At 44.3% G+C, this 19998-nt stretch overlaps 1 protein-coding gene across 1 annotated transcript; it reads right to left on the minus strand.

The window, feature by feature from the left end:
• Positions 1 to 1836: 1836 nt before the first annotated feature.
• Positions 1837 to 17553, minus strand: LOC134428822 (myosin heavy chain, skeletal muscle, adult-like). The gene is made up of 40 exons (XM_063175822.1): positions 17533 to 17553; positions 17279 to 17316; positions 16469 to 16711; positions 16237 to 16380; positions 15989 to 16145; positions 14653 to 14680; positions 14441 to 14555; positions 14255 to 14347; positions 14093 to 14156; positions 13910 to 14008; positions 13700 to 13803; positions 13488 to 13626; positions 12674 to 12792; positions 12427 to 12576; positions 11929 to 12099; positions 11135 to 11444; positions 10937 to 11007; positions 10205 to 10292; positions 9994 to 10111; positions 9713 to 9836; positions 9493 to 9629; positions 9134 to 9389; positions 8401 to 8643; positions 8129 to 8305; positions 7898 to 8043; positions 7720 to 7810; positions 7240 to 7629; positions 6947 to 7073; positions 6654 to 6772; positions 5911 to 6107; positions 5423 to 5606; positions 5171 to 5336; positions 4875 to 4999; positions 4380 to 4688; positions 4077 to 4280; positions 3681 to 3806; positions 3416 to 3586; positions 3220 to 3324; positions 2982 to 3077; positions 1837 to 2123 (listed from the first exon to the last, which is right to left on the minus strand). The coding sequence occupies exons 3-40, from the start codon at positions 16673 to 16675 to the stop codon at positions 1971 to 1973; spliced, it is 5823 nt and encodes a 1940-aa protein (XP_063031892.1). The 5' UTR covers positions 16676 to 16711; positions 17279 to 17316; positions 17533 to 17553; the 3' UTR covers positions 1837 to 1970.
• Between the last annotated feature and the right edge of the window lie 2445 nt (positions 17554 to 19998).

Raw genomic sequence — 19998 nt, forward strand, 5'->3', positions numbered from 1 at the left:
CTGCTGTGCTGCCCATGGAACAGCACATCCCAGCAGGGGATGGCCATGGCACAGGGCCTTTGCATGGGCTCCAAAGGGGAACACTCTGGATTCGGGCTCTGAGCAGGGAGAGCACGCTCAGGCCCCATTCTGGTGTTTAACCTTTCAGCTGGCAATGGAGCTGTGCTGCACTGAGTCTCTCTGGGGCAAGAATAGCAGCTGCTGCCTTGGGACACAGCACACGTGTCCAGCTCCTCCAGGGCAGCACGTTGCAGTGCCACACACAAGGCAACCTACCCGCCCAGGAATGTCTTCAGGCGCTATTAGTGGAAGCAGATCATCCCCACAAACAGGCACGACCCCGCACAGGAGCCTTGGGAGAGTAGGGCTATTTTGGGCTTTGGCATTATACGTGAAAGGAGGATGGGCTCATCCTCCTGCCATGAGCCTCCTCCAAAGCTCCTTTGGGCCTTGTCCCCTCCTCCAGCAATGGCTCTTGTGGAGGCTGAGGGGCAGTTTTGTGTGGCCCGGGAGTGCAGGAGGTGAGGGCAGAGTGAGCTGTGAGTTTGCTGGTGGGGCAGGGCCAGCCCTCAGTGTCATCAGCAGTGCCCAGCTGTGCTCAGGGGAGGTCCTGCCTGAGGGTGTACACCTGTCGCTGATCCCAGGGCATGGGGCCTCCTCCTTTAGTCCCAACCACACCCATAAGAGTGAGAGAGATACAAAGGGTGCATGCAAGAGAAACAGGCAGAAAACTGGAGGAAAAAGCAGGTGATTTTACAAAAAAATCTAAAGAAAGATATAATAGGTCAAAACAGACAGAGTCACACCCACAATGAGAGAATAGCTTCTTCAGTGACTTGCCAGGCATTCCCCATTGGTGTCCTTTGTGACAGTGCTTTTGGACAAGTCATCAAAAGCTCTCCAGGTGTCTCATGAGCAGTAGGGCTCATTGATCCTCACTAGTGTGCGTGACTTCTGCAAAATGGGGATGGCATGACTGTCTGTGAAAGCTTCAGTGGGGGGAAACTTCATGAGCTGATATTGCTGAAAGGATTTCTAAATTAACTTCATAGTCCTCAGTTCTCATTAATCTGTTTGACTCAGTGTATACACAGAGCCCCATGGCATTTGAGGTTTCTGGGAAAATCATCTGAAGCTGAGTGTTCTCTCTGTCAATGTCCTGAAGAGGTGTGTTGGAGCCACCTGGTGTATGAGAGCTGGGCACTAAGAGACAATCCTGACAGTCCTTCCCTTACGCAGCCCCAGGCAGGCTCAGCTGTTTGCCAACTCAAGAGAAACTGGCAGCAGCTGGTGGCAGCAGCTGAGGAAATCTAGGGTGAGGGAGATGGCACAATGTAGGGACACTATTGGTGTCTGGTAACTGTGCTCTTTGTGACTGAAATAATCTCTGTCAAGAAACTATCAGTCCTTCACAGTGCAGTGTGCTGGAGCTTCTGATGACTCTCTCAGAGATTAATGTTTAGGGTTTATGAGGGCCAGCATCACAAACAAGAGTGGGAAAAGAAAAAGCAAAAGGATCACCCTCTCTTGACTCCCACATGGGAAAGAAGCTGTGCTGAAAGGACAATGGGAGAAGCATTAGGCAGGAGATAACAAGGAGCTGCTGGAGACAGGAGAGAGCATAGGCTGGATTTTTCAGGAGTCTCCACAGCAATGGCCAGCCTCTAAGTTTGCAGATCCTCAATCCAGCACTGACCCCTGCTTCTCCCTTGTCCCAGAGAGGAGAAGTAAGGAAACGTCTTCTGCAATGCAATTGCCCAAGGAAGACAAAACCCAAAGAAGAACAAAACCCAAAGAAGAACATACCCAAAGAACAAAACCACTGGCCATAGTGTGTATGCAGAGGAGTCTACTACAGTCTTTATTCACTAGACACTGAGGTGGGTACTAAGGCTCATGGCAGAAGAAAAGTGACCAAGAGGTTCACATTTTGTGCAGCCCTCAGGTCACTTTGCTGCCTGGTGACATCCTCACTCTTCCTCTTCTATCCTCCTATGGAACTCGCGGCTCTTGGCTCGGAGCTTGTTGACCTGTGACTCTGCAATGTCAGCCCGCTCCTCGGCCTCCTCCAGCTCGTGCTGGATCTTGCGGAACTTGGACAGGTTCACATTGGACAGCTCCTCCTGTGTGGGGAAAGGGAGTCAGTGGTGAGGAGCCCAGGGCAGGGGCTTCATTCCTCTTGCACCTTGGCTTTGTTGAGCTGCAGCTTTTCCCTTAGGGGAAGGCACAAATCTCCATCCCATTTCTTCCACTTCTTACATGTCATCATCCTCACACATTGCTCATACTTGCCTTTGAGGAATATCCCTTGTAGAAGGAGCATAATGGAGTTTAAACATAATTCTGCTCTGGAATGTGGGAAGGAAGCAAGATGGGCAGCTGGAAATGTGATTCTTTTAGTGCAGAATCAAATATTCAATTACATCTGCAGATCCTTAAGTGGGGTTAGGAATTTATGAGACAATGATTACAAGAGGGCTCCTCTCATAAATTGCCTTAACTGAATCAGAAGCCCTATACTGTGCTGGACTGTTTCTGCAATGAAGAAATCATGCAGAGGCAATCTGAAATTCAGGGGCTGTAGGACTTGTCTCAGGGCGTCCCTGACTGCTGCATGTCTGGAAACAGACAAAGGTTCCTTGTACAATTATAAAAGCATCACACAAAGGTATCTGGGAGGGGAATTCCAATACCTTCCCTGTCTGCTATAAAAACACTAAAAATAAGTTTTTTGCAAAATTTCTTAATACACTGTGTTACTGATATTAGACTCCTTATAGGTTGCTCTGTGGTTCTAATGCAAAAAATGCTAGGTGCATTTGCCCTCCTCAGTAGTCTTCTTAGTGATTCATTGGCAAGGCTGATTTATGATCCTTTCAGAGAATTAGGAGAACTCCATTAATGATGAGTGGCATCTTCCAAATTTCTTGTATCTATCTCTGGGAAAGTGATTCTTGCCAAGCACTCAGAGAGATACTTACGGCCTCCTCAGATTGTCTCTTGTAAGATTTCACTTTCATTTGCAGCTTGTCCACCAGATCCTGCAGCCTCAGCACATTCTTCCTGTCTTCCTCAGACTAAAGCAGTTGGTAAACAGATTAGAGAGTCAATTCTTGGTTCTGCATCATGTGAGGTTAACAATTCCCCTTGGGGATGGATTGTGCAAAATGTGACTCACTGTGAGAAAGCCCGGTGAGAGCAGGAGAGCTCCTGCCTTACCTGGTAGGTGAGTTCCTTCACCCTGCGCTCGTACTTGCGCACACCCTTCACGGCTTCAGCGCTGCGCTTCTGCTCAGCATCAACCTCCCCTTCCAGCTCCCGCACCTGCAAGGACAAGCCCAGCCCTGCAGCTGCCCTGCCAATGTCTCTCCAAGGAGGGACACGCTCCCTCAGGCACAGCCCCAGCCCTACACACCCTGGCCTCCAGCTTCTGGATCTGCTTCTTCCCTCCCTTCAGTGCCAGCTGCTCAGCCTCATCAAGACGGTGCTGCAGGTCCTTCACTGTCTGGTCCAGGTTCTTCTTCATCCTCTCCAGGTGGGCACTGGTGTCCTGCTCCTTCTTCAGCTCTTCTGCCATCATGGCCGCCTGATCAGAACAAAAGGTCAAAGACATTTTGGGGCTGGAGATATTTTTGGGAGAGTACATTCACCATCAACAATGCCAGGAGTGTCCAACTCACATCTGTGATGGCCTTCTTGGCCTTCTCCTCAGCATTGCGGGCTTCCTGAATGGTATCCTCCATTTCGCCCTGGATCTGGGAAATGTCTGTTTCCAGCTTCTTCTTGGTGTTGATCAGGCTGGTGTTCTGTGCAATGGGAAGTACATGGCAGGAGTTAAATTCTAAAACCTGCCATGAACAAAGATTCCCCTTCCAGATTCCAATTCTTACTCTGGAATTATTGTTACAATGGCTGTTTACAAAATGTCAGGCATGGGCTTCGGGAAGAGATGCAAAACACATCTCTGTTTGGGAACATCAGTAGTACAGCCTTTCAAGTACTGCTGGCTCTGTGTTAAATTTCAGCCCTCTGTGTTTGGTCAGTGCCAATGCCAACAGAGCTGTTTGCTTCCTCACCTGGGTGTGCAGGAGCTGCACACGTTCAGCAGCATCCAGAAGCTCCTGCTCAGCCACTTTCCTCGACCGCTCCGTCTGCTCCAGGGCTGCCCGGAGCTCCTCAATTTCAGCCTGCAGCAGGTTTGCTCTGCGCTCCACCATAGCCACCTGCTCCTTCAGGTCATCCTTTGTCCTAAGTGCATCATCCAGATGGATCTGGGTATCCTGGAAAGAAAGAGAAAAGAAATTAGTAGGTATCAGTTGCTTGAGTGGCATAAATATCAGGGATCTCAGTTTCTATTTCTGTAGATCTGCTGAATGGACCTTGAGCACAGCCTGGGTGTTCCTCAGGTTCTTCTGCGCCTCTGCAGCCTGGCGGTTGGTATGGCTCAGTTGGATCTCCATTTCATTCAGGTCTCCCTCCATCTTCTTCTTCAGTCTCAGGGCTTCATTCCTGCTCCTGATCTCAGCATCCAAGCTGCTCTGCAAGGACTCCACAACTCGCAGGTGGTTCCTCTTCAGCTGGTCAATCTCCTCATCTTTCTCTGCTATCTTCCTGTCAATCTCTGCCTTCACCTGGTTGAGTTCAAGCTGCAGGCGCAGGATCTTCCCCTCCTCATGTTCCAGGGAGGCCTAGAAAAGTAGACACAAACATTGATAGCATTGATAAACCTATTGTTAGTTTTTTAGAGAATGATAGGATATTTCCAGAGATCTTAGCTGTCTGCACTCCCCAGCCAGAAGAGAAGACAACCAAGGCCTGGTCAGCCATGTTTTCTCATTTCTTTAGTGCAGACACCAGTGATTATGGTCATATACCTCTGCTTCCTCCAGAGCAGCCTGGATTTCAGATTTCTCCTGCTCAATCTGCTTCTTGACTTTCTCCAGCTCATGAATTGCCTTTCCTCCCTCCGCAATCTGCTCTGTGAGGTCGGAAATCTCTTCTGTGGGAACAAAGATCAATGGCATGGTCAGGCACAGAGCAGAATGAGAAGGGCTCTGTCCCACCAAGGGGACAGGCATCTCTGCAGACCTGCAGGCACAGAGCCATGAACAATGGTGGGAATGGCTGATAGTGAGAAAGGCCAGGGAGGAGCAGAGGGCCAGGGACTTACGCTGCAAGTTCTTGTTCTCCCGCTTCATTGTTTCCAGGTGGTCCAAGGACTCCTCATAGGCATTCTTCATCTTGAACAGCTCTGTGCTCAGAGAGCGCGACTCTTTCTGTGAGGCCTCCAGCTCAGCCTGTGTTTCCTCATACTTCTGCTTCCATTCTGCCAGGATCTGAAGAGAAACGGGGGTTGAGTAGGGTTGTGGCCATCACAGGGCCCTGCTCTGGCCAGGAGTGCTGGTGCTGGAGGCCAAAAGACCTTGTCAAAGTTCTTCTGCTTCTTATCCAGAGCAGCACAGGCAGCATTGGATTTCTCCACATCAATCATCAGGTCCTCCACTTCATTCTGCAGCCTCTGCTTTGTCTTTTCCAGGGAGGCACATTTGGCATTGACAGCCTCAACCTGTTCCTCTGCATCCTGCAGGCGCTGGGCCAGCTTCTTCCTGGGAGACATAAGGTCAGCTTACATTAATACCGAATATCAGTGCGTGCTTGCCTTTTATTATAGTATGCCTAATCAATTTGCAGTTTGCAGTCACATGGTGCTAAGGGCTACATATGCATTGTCCTTAGGCTTTGCTTTTACTATAGTGCTAAATATATATTATAGGATTAAGTTTCTAATTTTCTATTGCTCTTCCACAAATCAGATCCATGACTTATGTCTCATAATATAGTGATGTTTCCCTTGCAATGTCACCTTTGAATTTTCAACCTTATTTTTCTGCTTTTTCTATCACCCCCTACTTGGCCTCCTCGAGCTCCTCCGTGCGCTGAATCGCGTCCGTCTCGTATTTGGTTCTCCACTGGGCCACTTCACTGTTGGCCTTGGACAGGGCTCGTTGCAGCTCCCCCTTGGCCTCCTGCTCCTCCTCATATTGCTCCCGGAGCAAGTCACAGTCGTGGCGAGCAGACTGCAGGGCGTGGGCCAGGGCATTCTTCGCCTGTGGGGACAATTGGGTTGGGACAATTAATTTCCCATGAGATAGTAAAATATTAACTTGATGAATGTTGTTGAAAATTCCTGGATTATAACATTTAATGTGAGACCAAGAAAAATGGCATATTACTTCCATGTTTTGAGAATCTAGAATGCTTTTTCAGGAGAGATGATGGGTAAATTTCAGGTATACAGCTGCGAATCATTGAATCCTTTTAAATATGTTCTAAAGTTTCAGCTGCCACTGTGAAAAAGTAGATTAAGATGTGTAGTTTCTTTTTAGATATGTCTCAATCATTTTTTATATGTCATCATAAATTGATTAAACACCTAAAATTGTTTGTCCCTGTCTCAGTATCCACACTGGGCGGGGAGGGGGTGTCTTCCTCAGCTTTGCATACCACAGAGGGAGGAGGTAAAATTTCTTATCTTGCTTGATCACTCAAGAGTTAAAATGATACAGCTAACATTCTGATATTATGTGAGAGTAGGAAATACAGAGTAAACAGATTCCCAATCCAAATCAACCCCCTACAGGAAGTGACTTTACCTTTATTTCTTCCTCTAAATGTCTCTTTAGTTCCTCAATCTGTTGAGTGAATGCCTGTTTGCTTCTGGATAACTGAGATATCAAACCATCTTTTTCTTCCACCTGACGTGAATATTCACCTAAAAAAGTTTTCAGACAGATTGCCATTTGGAATCAATATTAAATCAATATTTCTTTTAAGCACAGTATACCAGCTTACAGAGAATAGATCAATTTGAGTAAAGCAGCAGTGTTTTTTCTTATTATCACTGGTTACAGTTGTTCCATTTTGAGGGAATATCGGGGTGTATTACCTGACTCTGTCTGCAGACGAGCTCTTTGAGCATTGAGGTCATTGATCATGCGCTGATGCTCTTCTTCCTTGGTCTTAATCTCACTCAGCTGATCTTCGAGAGTGCGGCACATCTTCTCCAGGTTTGCCTATACATCAAAGATATGTAAAACAAGAGGACTACCACTAAGTTCTAGCATACTGTTCTCAAGGTGAAAAACAATGCAATTGGATTTGATGGCAGAATAAAATCAGAATCAAAATCGTGTATTAGGAAGTGTATAATAGGGCAGTAACATGACAGAAACTCCATACCTTGGCTTTGGAGACAGACTCCATGTTGCTGGCCAAGTCATCAATCTCCATCTTCAGCTCACTCTTCTCCTTCTCCAGCTTCTGCTTCACGCGTTGCAGGTTGTCGATCTGCTCGCCCAGCTCAGCTGTGCTGTCCGCGTGCTTCTTGCGCAGGGCGGCAGCCGTGGCTTCGTGCTGCAGCGTGGCCTCTTCCAGGTCACGGCGCATCTTCTGGAACTCTGCCTCACGCTTCTTGTTCATCTCCACCTGAGCTGCTGTGGCCCCTCCTGCTTCTTCCAGGCGCTCGCTGATCTCCTCCAGCTCCCTGGACAGGTCAGCGCGATGCTTCTCTGCTTTAGCGCGAGAGGTTCGCTCTGCCTCAATCTCCTCCTCCAGCTCCTCAATGCGGGCCTGCAGAACAGCAGGGACCCTTCACAGCCGTGCCCTCCTCCTGCCTGAGCTGAGCCTGAGCAAGGCAGGGCAAAAGGCACAGAGACTTGCCTGCAGCTCCTTGATCTTCTTCTGAAGTTGAACACCCAGGGCTTGTTCATCTTCAATGTTGCTCTGGATCTGACTGATTTCAAAGTCTTTCCTTTGGGACAAGTGAACTGTGTTAGAGCACAAAGAAACAAGACAAGTGCTGCAGCCCAGCACTCAGGTGCCCCAGAGCCACACTTACTTCTTCAGTTTCTCATCCAGCTGCTGCTTATCATTCTCCAAATCCATGATGCTGTCCTGGGCCAGCTTCAGGTCTCCTTCCAGTTTCCTCTTAACTCTCTCCAGGTCCACGCGCAGTTTCTTCTCTTGCTCCAGGGACCCTTCCAGCTAAACACAACAAGACCATCAGGGCTCTGCCAGCCAGCTTGGACTCCATACCTGTCCTCTTCCTGCTCTATATCTGTGTGCTTACATCATCCACTTGCTGTTCCAGCTTGCTTTTGGCTTTGGTCAGAGTATTGACTTTGTCCTCCTCTGCCTGCAGGTCATCCAGGGTCTGCTGATGTGCCTCTTGGAGGGCTTTCTTCTCTTTTGTCAGCTTCACAATCGTCTCATCCAGAGCTGCCATCTCCTCAGTCAGGTTTTTCGCCTTTGAGAAGAAGGGAGCAAGCACAGACAGAAAATGGTGCTTAAAACTTTCTAACAAGTTTTTCCAGAGTGCAAGTGACAGGTTCTACCTCATACCTTGTTTTCAGTGGCATGTTTTTCCTTCTCCACCTTGGCCAGTGTTAGCTCAAGGTCATCAATATCTTTCTTCAGCTCTGAACATTCATCCTCCAGCTTCCTCTTCTTGGCTGTCAGATCAGCATTGATTTCCTCTTCATCCTCTGCCCTTTCTGTCAGCTCCTTAATTTTGGCTTCCAGCTGGATTTTGGTTTTGATGAGCTGGTCACACCTTTCCTCAGCATCAGCCAAGCTATCTGCTTCCTGGTGGGTAGACAAAATTTTGTGGATTCTAATGTTTTGAATTTGTTCTGCTCTGACTCTTTAATCACTGAGTAGCACCTGAACCTGACCTTCAACTCCAGCAACAGAAGGATTTTAACTGCTAATTACCAAGCAAAGAGAGGATGGCTTTTCCTACACCTGGATCTACAAGTACAACTTTCAAGTGTGTTTTGCATTTTGCCACAAAATTAATTCATTGTTCTATCTCGTGTCAAGGATCTACATTTGCCTCCTTCCTGTGAAGACAAGAGCACTGACTCCCAGTTGAAACTCTCTGTATCTTTGCACTGGCTGTCAGAGTGCTTACCACATCACTGCCAGAATTTGTTTCCTCAGCTTCATATACGTATAATATAATTTCCCAAATTTATTACTTTTGGTCTTCTATAGCCTGATCTTCTGTTTGTAAAGAACAGTCTGAATGTATAGATTTATTTTCTGAGTGATAAAATAAAGGTAATAAACTCACAGCCTGTACTTGGAGCTGCAGGTCATTTTTCTCCTGCACAAGTTTCACCATTTTCTCTTCCAGCTCCTTCCGCTTTGCCTCAGACTTTGCAAGCTCTTCCTTGGTTTTCTCAAACTCCTGTTTCATGTTGGCCATCTCCTTCTCAGACTCTGCACTCTTCAGCAAGGGCTTGATCTTGAAGAACAGCTTCATCCATGGCCAGTGTTTGACATTCATGAATGCACGAATGTTGTACTGGATGCAAAAGATGGATTCCCTGAGGCATAATTAAAATGTACAATGAATATTCTCAGTCTGATGAGTGTCAACACTTCCTCCCAAGCAGAATGACTCTTTAACTGAAGAAGAGGAAGGTGTACCTGCGCTCCACCATTCTCTGGTACTCCACCCTCATCAGGAAGCCTCTGCACCTGGCCTGGGTGCGGGTGATGAGCTGTGCCAGCTTCTCATCTCTCATCTCCTCCAGGAGCCCCAGCAGCCCAGCTTTGAAGAACACCTTGAGAGAGACAATATTGCAGCACATCACTGTCAGATGGAGAGAGCAAAGCCCAGGCAGGCAGTGAATGGGGGAGTTTGTACCTTGGTGTGTCCAAATTTATACTGGGTGTGATCCACATCGATTGACCCAAGGAGCTTCTCAGAAGCCTTCTTGCTATCGATGAACTGTCCCTCAGGGATGGCACTGGCATTAAGCACCTTGTATCTGTGGAATCAGAAGAAGATAAGACTATTTTTTTCCAAGCAACACACAGTAGCCTCTAAACCCCATCAACTGGTTTTGAAAACAGAGCACAGCCTAAATGGACCCATGAATGAACCAACATTGCTTTTAATGATGCTGACAAGAGCAGAGCTCTCACCTCTGTTTGAAGTCAGCATAGAGGACTCTGCTGGGGAACCCTTTCCTGCAGATCCTGATCCCTTCCAGCACGCCGTTACAGCGCAGCTGGTGCAGCACCAGCTCGTGCTCCATGGCACCTGGCAATGCAGAGCACAAATGAGGGGCACAGATTGCATTGCAGAGGGGAATGGATGTATCAGAGCCAGGATCTTTCATCTTGGGCTTCTTACCAGGTGTTTTAGTTTCATTGGGGATGATGCAGCGCACAAAATGGGGGTGAGTGCTCCGCAGATTGGTCATCAGTTTGTTCAGATTCTCCTAGAGGAACCAGTTACCAGTGTGAGTTCCCTTCTTTCGAGTGCTTGATGCACCAAGGTAATGATTTTACAAACTTCTCAAGCTGGGTTTTGAGCATTTCAATAAAGCCACAGAAACAAAAAAATTTCTTCTATTTGAAGATACTGAGCACCAGAGTGAAATACAACAGCGCTGCTATTGGTTCAGCGAAAACTTATATATAATTTCACACATTCACAAAAAATAAATTACTTAGATTTTTCACATTCTGCCTTTAGAACTCAATCTACTTTAGTATTAAGAAATAGGGATTTTTTTACAATGAGATATCTATCTCCTTGGAAATTATTTTCAACTCCTCAACAGAAATGCAGGAATACTAGTATTACCATTCTAGTTTGACCCAAAGACATAAAAATGTGAGTATCTGAATGATATCTGCAAATAAAAAAAAAATAAGACAGAAAACCACCACAAATTAGGCTTCCACAATTTTGAAGAATGAATGCTTATTTTTGAACATATTTGCAAAGTTAAAATTGACTGTGGAAAGCCTGATGTGGAATTCCCAAAGAAATTTGCCCCCTTTATAGTAGCTCCTTCAAATTTAATATTAGCTCACCCCCTTTCTGCACATTTCAGAGATAACAGATACAGTACTATACCCGGAAAAGAGCTGAGACAGTCTGGAAGGAAGAACCCTTCTTCTTGCCTCCCTTCTTGCCACCACCAGCCTCTGCAAATTGAATTAAGAAAAACAACATTTTAAAATTACCATGAAACAACTTTAAATGTTTAGTGTTTATGGCTTTAATTCTTTGACAGGTGTCCCACATTAAAAATACAACTTTCATAAAACTGACCTGCATCTGCTCCACCATAGTTGGCAAAGAGTAAAGCCAGGGTCTTCACAGATGATTTCTGGTACAGCCCAATGACAGTTTCATTCAGAGGGTCCTTGTTCTTCTCCAGCCACCCAGTGATGTTGTAGTCCACTGTGCCAGCATAGTGCACCAGGGAGAAGTGAGCCTCAGCCTTGCCTTTGGCAGGCTTGGGCTTCTGGAAGTTGTTGGACTTGCCCAGGTGCTGGTCATAGAGCTTGTTCTTGAAAGAGGTGTCAGTTGCCTTGGGGAACATGCACTCCTCTTCCAGGATGGAGAAGATGCCCATGGGCTGGGAGAGATTATGACAGACAAGAGGGAGAAACAGATTAGAAAGGAGATATCTCTTGGTTGGAAAGTTGCTTTGTTTGAAGTCAGAAAAGGAAGCTGTTCCCATAGTGACTTAAAGTCAGAGAAAATCCAGTAAAGTTCAACTTTTTTCAGTGTTGCTTTTTCATTCAAAATTATGGAAATGCCTTTGCTGATAAATTATTATAGATATGACAATGTGAAATACTGTTCTCTCCATAAAACCTGTTTACTGGTAAGTACTTAGAGAACACAACCTTTTTCACTTCATTTTGTAATTTGGCAATGAATTCTCTAACCAAAAGCCTTCATATCTGAGTAATGATCTCCAAAACCACTTCTACCTGCTTGCCACTTTCACAGAGTATATATTTGAAGAAGTCAAAATACTCTCGCACGCTTCTTATTTGTTTCTCTTGGCAAGCATAGAACACCCAATTTCTATTAAACTTGAACAGGAAGGATACCTTCTCAATGAGCTCAATGCAGGCAGCCAGGTCCATCCCAAAATCAATGAATGTCCATTCAATTCCCTCCTTCTTGTACTCCTCCTGCTCCAGCACGAACATGTGGTGGTTGAAGAACTGTTGCAGTTTCTCATTGGTGAAGTTGATGCATAGCTGCTCAAAGCTGTTGTACTGCCAGACATAAAAAGACATACAAGGATTTCAAGGATTAGCAATAATACCAAGGTGTGTTCTTGTACAATCCTAATTCACTGTATCTTATATTTTACGTACAAGTCCCCTTCCTGTGTAGTTTTTCTTTGCTATCTCTCCAGGATATTTAGAAAAGAGAGGTTTTTAATTTAGAGCAATGAGAAGATTAGTTTTCTATTCTGTTGTTTTTTCAGGATTAAAAACATGATTCCAAAAGCCCTCCAAAGAAAGTGTAGGGAGATGAAACATGTTTCAAAATTCTCAATTATAGTTCTACAAAAATTCTAGGAAAGCTGTGCTCCTTACATCAAAGATCTCAAAGCCAGCAATGTCCAGGACACCAATGAAGTACTGCCTGGGCTGCTTCGTGTCCAGCTGTTGGTTGATACGAACAACCATCCACAGGAACATCTTCTCATAGACAGCCTTTGCCAGGGCACCCACTGAATTGTTCACCTAAAGCATAAAGAAAGCTTTGGAGGTTACTATACACAGCAGAGGACAATCAGTGGGAACCATCACAGCACGCTCCACATTACCATATTTTTTTTACCTGCTGCACAGTTTGGCCCTTGGTCACGTATTCATTCCCCACCTTCACTCGGGGGTAGCAGAGAGCCTTGAGCAGGTCTGCTGAGTTCAGACCCATCAGGTAGGCAGCCTTGTCAGCAACTATCACCAGAAAAGACAGAAGAATAGATATTAAAAAATTCCTAAAAGTTAGTGCTGGACTGTCCTAATAGTATTCTCCACAAGGTTGCACAACAGTATCTGTCATAGCTAAAAAGCTAATTTCTCTTTTTGAGTTCAGGGACTCAGAGTCTATAACTCTTCCTGAGCTGCAAATTCTGCAAACATTCTTCAGGAGACATCATTGCTTTTATCCTCTTGCAGATGTCAGTATGAAACTTTAAACTTTCTAGTCATATAGCAAGAGGATTTATCACTCAGAAAGATGGTGACATGGACTGTCGCTCCTACTGTGACAGAGATTAATGAAGCACACATGTCAGAGTTCTCTCCAGCAGGTAAGGGTGAAGAAAAGCAGAACATTCTGTCTTGTTAGGCTCCATACTACAGCAGAGGTTGCAAGGTGTATTTCACCTTAAGTATGATTAGCAAAGTTACAGCAATTGACATGCAAGTCTCCTGGTTTACTGTCAATGTACACTGGATCTCTTCTATAGTAGTCACAGAGTAAAAAGTACGGGTATCATTAAATGAGATAAATGCCTCTAACAGAGCATTTAGTCATGGAGCAATTAGTCATGGAGCAACTACTTTACACATTTAAAGCCTGAAATCTGTTTAAGTCCTTCTGTAATAAAGACTATCTTGTTTGGAAAGGTTGCTGACTCTGCTGATACCTTCTGTGCCGTCAGGCTCTGCCTGCTCCTCACGCTGTTTCTGCTTGAACTTCAGGTTCCCATAGTGCATGACAGCCCCTGTCAGCTTGTAGATGGCTGTTTTCTCATCAGCACTGAAGCCCAGGATGTCAATGGCACTCTGGCAGCAGAAACACAATGTACATACAGCAGGGCTCAAGTGCACCAGATGATCATTTGGTAAAGTTACTCACATCTGTGGCCATCAGCTCCTCCTGATCATCAATGCTGGGGACTGTGATCTCACCTTGACTCACAAAGTGGAAATCGTAAGGATTGGTGGTAATGAGAAGCATGTCTGAAAGCAACAGAAGGAGAAAAACAAGCTTAATTTAGTTTCCAGATAACACAATGAACTATTGCTCAGTGCTCTTCCTTCAAAAAAGGTTAGTGATCTTTCCTACCAATTAGCTCTGGCTTCTTGTTGGACATGATCTGATAAAAGATGTGGTAGCTCCTTTCCGCCTTGAGCTGGAAAGTGACTCTGGACTTCTCCAGCAGATCTGGCAAGGAAGGTAGGACACAGTCAAGCACAAGAAGTGGGGAAGGCTGGAGGGAAGGGGGATCAGGCCAGAAAGATGTCTTACATGTTTCAATATCAGCAGAAGCCAGTTTGCCTGTGGCACCAAAATGGATTCTGATGAATTTACCCTGAAAAGAGCAGGAAAGTCAATTGAGATTTATTTTACCAGTCTGGATAGTAAGAATATCCAAATTGGTGTTGACAGTTGTACCAATTAATAACTCACAAAGCGTGAGGAGTTGTCGTTCCTCACGGTCTTGGCATTTCCAAAGGCCTCCAGCAGTGGGTTGGCGCTGATGATTTGATCCTCAAGCGTTCCCTGCAGAGTGATAATCATTGCTAGTTATTCTTTCCAAAAATCATGTCAGGAACAAAGAAAAGCATTGATCCCACCATGTATCAACTAATTTACCTGCATTTTGCCTGACGCATGTTCTTCCTTCTTCTTCTCTCCACTGGCTGCAATTGTTGCAAAGTACTGGATGACACGCTTGGTGTTCACAGTCTTCCCGGCCCCGGATTCTCCGCTGCCAAAGCCAAGAGAGAAGCAGAGGGTGCGTGGTCAGGCAGGAGGGGCCCTGGCACCGGGCAGCCCTGCAGGGACCCGCGCAGGGGGGTACCTACGTGATCAGGATGGACTGGTTCTCACGATCTGTGAAGAGACAGAGGTAAGAAACAGACATAAGAAAAGACAAATTAGAAATTCAAGAACTAGGAGAAAAATAAGAACTGAAGCTTCCAGAGGATCCAGGAAAAAAAAATAGCAAAAAGTGCCCAGGGAATTCTAGTGGGTACTTTTGATGTGGTCAGCAGTACTGCAGCTCTTAGCAACTGGTTCTATATAAAGGAATCACTGCAGAGAAACTTCAGTAGTTTTATGCCTTTCCTAACATTGTCTTACCATCAAGTTACTTATTTCTTTTTTAACAGGCAAGTACAGGTTATGAAAATATTGAAGTTGCAATTGTTTTGTATGTAAATTCTTCTGAAGCTAAAAGTCTCTAGAATAATTTTATCAAAATCTTAAGGCATCATTAATTACAGAACATCTGACCAACATCTTTCATCTTTTTTCACCTCTATTTTTTTAATCCCTATATATACAGAAATCATGCATTCTTGAGATTATACATCAACAACATTCATTTTTTATTTTTTCTATTCTGTATGCACTTTCCAGAGTCTAAGAACGGGAGAAGAAGTTCTAAAATCCTGCACACCTTTTATTTCATTGCATAGATAAGGAAGAGAAAATAAGAGGTGAAAGGAAGAGGGAAAAGTGGCAAGAAATTTTTTGAAGTCGCTCAATTTAAATGCTAAAAGCTTTATTTTTTCCTTGATATTGTTTTACAAAGCTTACTTTTTACTCTACAGTGCAATGGATTTAGAGATGCAGCTACAGACTAGTGCACAAGTTCCAGAGATCATTAAAGGCTGTATGTAATTTACATCACGTGGCCATCATCTACGTCAGGAAATCCATTTGCATATTAAGGGCCTCAGGTGAGCTTTACATACCTCTTTAAGGTACACCTCTCTGTTTTATTTGTTAGCACTGATGCTTGAAGATTTAAATTTATATTATGTACATCATTTATAGGATATGTGTCATTTAACCGCACCCTGTACTCTCCATCTGAGACTAATTTAATGATTAACATACACAAGTCCATCCATATATGTAAAATTCCATTATAGGCATAAGGTATACACAACGAAATAGGTGATTTCTTTCCAGTGAATTTACACCCTCTAGGTTATGTCCAGGTCCTTAGTGATTCTAATGAGAGCACTGATACTCAGCTCTCACAGACCATTAGAGTTAAGTGCACTAATCTTTCATTAATTTCACACACAAACTTTTTTTTTAAGCGTGGCACCATATTTCCAGATAATACCCTACATTTTCCTGTACAGATAGACAATTTCAATAGCACCTCAAAGGAAATCAAGCACTCACCAGTCAGCATGGACTGATAGGCGTTGTCAGAGATGGAGAAGATGTGTGGAGGGGCCTCCTGGCGCTTCTTGCCTCGGTAGGCCAACACCACCTCGGGGTTGTACACCGGCAGCCACTTGTAGGGGTTGACAGTGACGCAGAAGAGACCCGAGTAGGTCTGCAAGGAAGGGACACAGCACGTTGCCTTGCCCTGAGCCTGGCCCAGCAGCTCCTGAGGCTGCCCAGAGGAAGCTGCTGCTGCCACTTACGTAGATCATCCAGGCTGCGTAACGCTCTTTGAGGTTGTACAGCACAGCGGGTTCGTGCAGGTGGGTCATCATGGCCATGTCCTCGATTTTGTCATACTTGGGAGGGTTCATGGAGAAGACTTGGTCTTCCTTCACAGTCAGGGTCTGCAAAGAAAACAAAAGATCCACATGTATCGCCTAAAATCTCAAAGTGGAGATCAAATTTTGTCCTTGACTCTTGTTTTTGACTCACCTCTCCCCCTTCAGTCTTGACAGTGACTTTTCCCGATTCCCTGCTCTGGATTGTCCCTTTCACAAAGGATTCTTTGGGATGAGCCACGAAGACTGATGACTTGGCATCGAAAGGTTTGTTCTGGGCTGCAATTCTCTCCTTCTCCGATTTTCGGAGGTAAGGAGCTGCCTCCCCAAAAACAGCCATCTCAGCATCTCCAGAGGCCATGGCTCTCCTCTAATGAAAGCTTGTCAGCAGAGGTGCCTTGTGAAGAGCAAAATGTTATTGGTCATTAAGAAGAATAATACAATTAATACCAATGAGAAAGCTCCTTGCTCCTTGCTCTTTAGCAATAAATTCCTAGTTAGTCTCCAAAATAAACTCTTGAAAGACACCAATTAAATCCACTTTGATTTGAAGTTAAAAGTACCATAGTCTAAACTCAAGAATAAAACTTAGACTTCTACAACATGTAGATCTTGTAATAGTAAACAGACCATCTGAGTATTGAGTACAGTTTGGTAAGTCACCCTGAATTCAGACAAGGTTTGAGTTTTTCTCATAAAAGAATCTAGTAATAGAAAAATCACTCTCTGTTCGGGTCCTTAATTATCAGCCATGAGTCTTCAAGAGAGTACTTTCTTGCTGAAAGGATTACCTTTTCTATTAAAGATAAAAAATTACTTCAATTTTTAGATCTTCCCTATTTCCAACTATCTAGCCTAAGCAAATTCAGCTGGAATATAAGAGGATTTATGAAGAGAATTTGTGCTGCTCTTTAAAAGTTCTGTCATAGAATATAGATTAGGAATGAATTATTCAGCGTATTACCTTTGGGTAACAGCTTGTATCCTGGTATATGGCCAACCCTGTAAAATAGGAATGGCAGTTGTTTCTTATTGCTGAACAGAATTCCATAACATACTGTAGATGGAAAATACAGGCATGCATCAAAATTACACTGAAAATTTTAGTTCACATGGGCACTCCCTCATGGAAAGGGTTGTTAGAGAAAGAAGAAATGAAACAGGATATTGCAAGGATGTGATCCTCTTTCTTCAAGCTCATGAAATGCATGCACTTACCTGGAAGCCTTCTGCAGAGACAGGCTAGGCTTGTCTCTGGCAGATTTTATAGTGTCTCGCCTGCAGATGATGCAGATGGTCCCCCTTTCTTCGGTCAAAACATTTCTGGCAAACCTTTTTTGGCCAAGCATTGTCTGTCAAACTAAGGGCATAATTGTCACTTGATTTGAATGATATAATTAGAACATTTTTATATCTTACTGACTACGTGAATACATCTATAAATAATTTGTCAAGAGTGTTAAGGAGAGAATCTGGACTACTCAAGGCACTTAGAGAACTTGCATGGTTCTATTGCTGCCTTTCTCAGTGATTTGCTCCTTGACCCATGGTAGTTTCCTTGGTATGTTTATACCACAACTTTTCAGTCATGTAATGGTGATGACAACGTCTATGATGCTTTAGGAACATATGCATTGAGAGGAATGGGGAAAATATGTCCAAAACTAGCAAATAATGTTGGGAACCACTTTTCAGTGGTATTTTCTAAAAAGCAGGAAGTAAAATTCTATTGCAGCTGAGTTTTCTGTATATGACACTCTCAATAGCTTAAATTATTTGAAAAAAGTGAGTTGGGAGCCTAATCCCAAGTAATGGGAGACTCTATTTTGATATGGAGCTCTTGAATAGATTCCTGAGCTGACTGTTGAGGAATCAGATGTTGCAAATGAGTTAAGGTTGCTTAAAGTATCACCATCAAAGGCATTAGTGAAAGAGTGTTCAATATAAATTTGCAAAAGCACAACAAAGTTTGATGGCAAGGTTTGCTCTATTGCTTGCTGCAAAGATCAAGAAAAATCTACTAAGATGAAAACTGGGAAGCTGAATTCCTTCCAGCTCTTGCCATGTCCAGCACTGATGTCCTGTGTTTAAATTTCTCCATGCTCATGCTGTTCAGGGAATTCAGGTTCCTCAAGTTTCCTGCTTCAGGCTCTTCCCCAAGTATCTCCTCATTTCTCAGCAGCTGTCCTTTCAGGACAGAAATACCTACTTTAAATAAAGAAGGGGCTACCACACTGCTCAAGCAACTCATATAACACCCATAGGAGACTACAACTGCTCCATACATTATGGCAGATGTTATTTTGGGTTCTAGTACTCATTGCCAGTGAGTGCTTGTAGAAATCACTAAGAAGGGTGTGAAAGAAAAGCAGTGTTGACTTACCTGGTTTGAATACAGCTGTGGACATAGCTGAAAATAAAGCTGTTTTAGAATTGATCTACGACAATACATGTAATGTAGCATTCTATGAAGGGTTAAAATAGCCCCCAGAAGTCAATATTATTGTGTTTCTAAAGTACATCTCTCCTGAGCAGTCTCTTCTCTTCACAGCTGCTGCAAAGTGTGTGCTAACTAGCAGTTCCTGGAATGCAATGAATTTCAATCTTACAAAGTCCAGAATGGTAATTTTGTTGCTTATCTCCCCAGATTTCTGCTGGATCCTTCATCCAGTCATGTATTTGCTGCAGTCTGAGGTGCTATCTGGGATCATGTTTATCACAAGTTCATCCCTGCTTCCAATATTCAGTTTTGCCTGTCCAGAATTCACATTGGGCTATTGGCATCAGCCTGCCCAAGAATTTCTGTCAGAGTTGCCTGATGCTGTTGCCCTCACAGCAGATATCCACATGGCTGAAAACATCCCTAAGGCAGAGGAGACTTGAGTTTCTACTAGTTGTGGAAATCCCTTCAGTACTTTGTCTCTTTCAGGTGGCCCATAACAGACTCTATCACAACATCCCTCATTTTCCTCCTGTTTCTAACAGGATGTTTGCAGCCCCACAGTGGAGCACTGCACAAGTGAGGAGCACTTTGACATAAAGCATAAAACCTTCTCATTTCCCCTATGTATTCTTCCTACACAGTCCATACTGTCCCATGATTATGCTGCTGTGATGCACACTGTCCTACATTACCTCCATAATTCTGATCACGTTCCCCTTCTTCCTTGTAAAATTCCTACACTTGCAGCTATTCCCTTGTTATTTCTCAGCTTAAGTGTTCTTCCCATAATGAAGCTGATTTTAGGCCCTTCTCATCAGGTTAGTAGTCTCATGGCAGATTTCTTTCCTTCTCAGTCCTCAAATACAGATGTCCAAAAATCATGGGGAAGTCATAGATGAACTTGTGAAGCTTCCAAACAGAGTGAAAGCTCCTACTTAAGAATTCATTAATATATCACAGGACTGCCAGGTGACCAATGAAATACCATGGCATTAATAGGGTTTATGGGGAAACCAAGAGAACTACAGTGCAGCAAGGCTGGTGGCTTTAATTGACAAATGAATTCAGCACCCCTCCCTCAACTCACTTTTTGAGGGCAGCACCAATATTTTGCTTTCTTGGTCTCAGTCCTTAAACTTTACAGTAAGCAACAATAAAATGAGAGAAACCCAATAGGGCACCTTTTATGGTTTCATGAATTGGTTGGAAGCCCATTGCATCCCACTCTTCCTGGAAATTTT

The sequence above is a fragment of the Melospiza melodia genome, chromosome 24, assembly GCF_035770615.1.
Source record: "Melospiza melodia melodia isolate bMelMel2 chromosome 24, bMelMel2.pri, whole genome shotgun sequence".
NCBI lineage: Eukaryota > Metazoa > Chordata > Aves > Passeriformes > Passerellidae > Melospiza > Melospiza melodia.

Bases quoted from the DNA above. Each gene is read 5' to 3' on its own strand.
- LOC134428822 (XM_063175822.1), bottom strand. From the start codon at position 16,675: ATGGCCTCTGGAGATGCTGAGATGGCTGTTTTTGGGGAGGCAGCTCCT. The intron at 6,108-6,653 runs GTAAAGTCACTT...TTGTCCCCACAG, and splicing joins ATTTAGAGGAAGAAATAAAG to GCGAAGAATGCCCTGGCCCA. The intron at 5,000-5,170 runs GTAAGTCCCTGG...TTGTTCCCACAG, and splicing joins GGAGAACAAGAACTTGCAGC to AAGAGATTTCCGACCTCACA.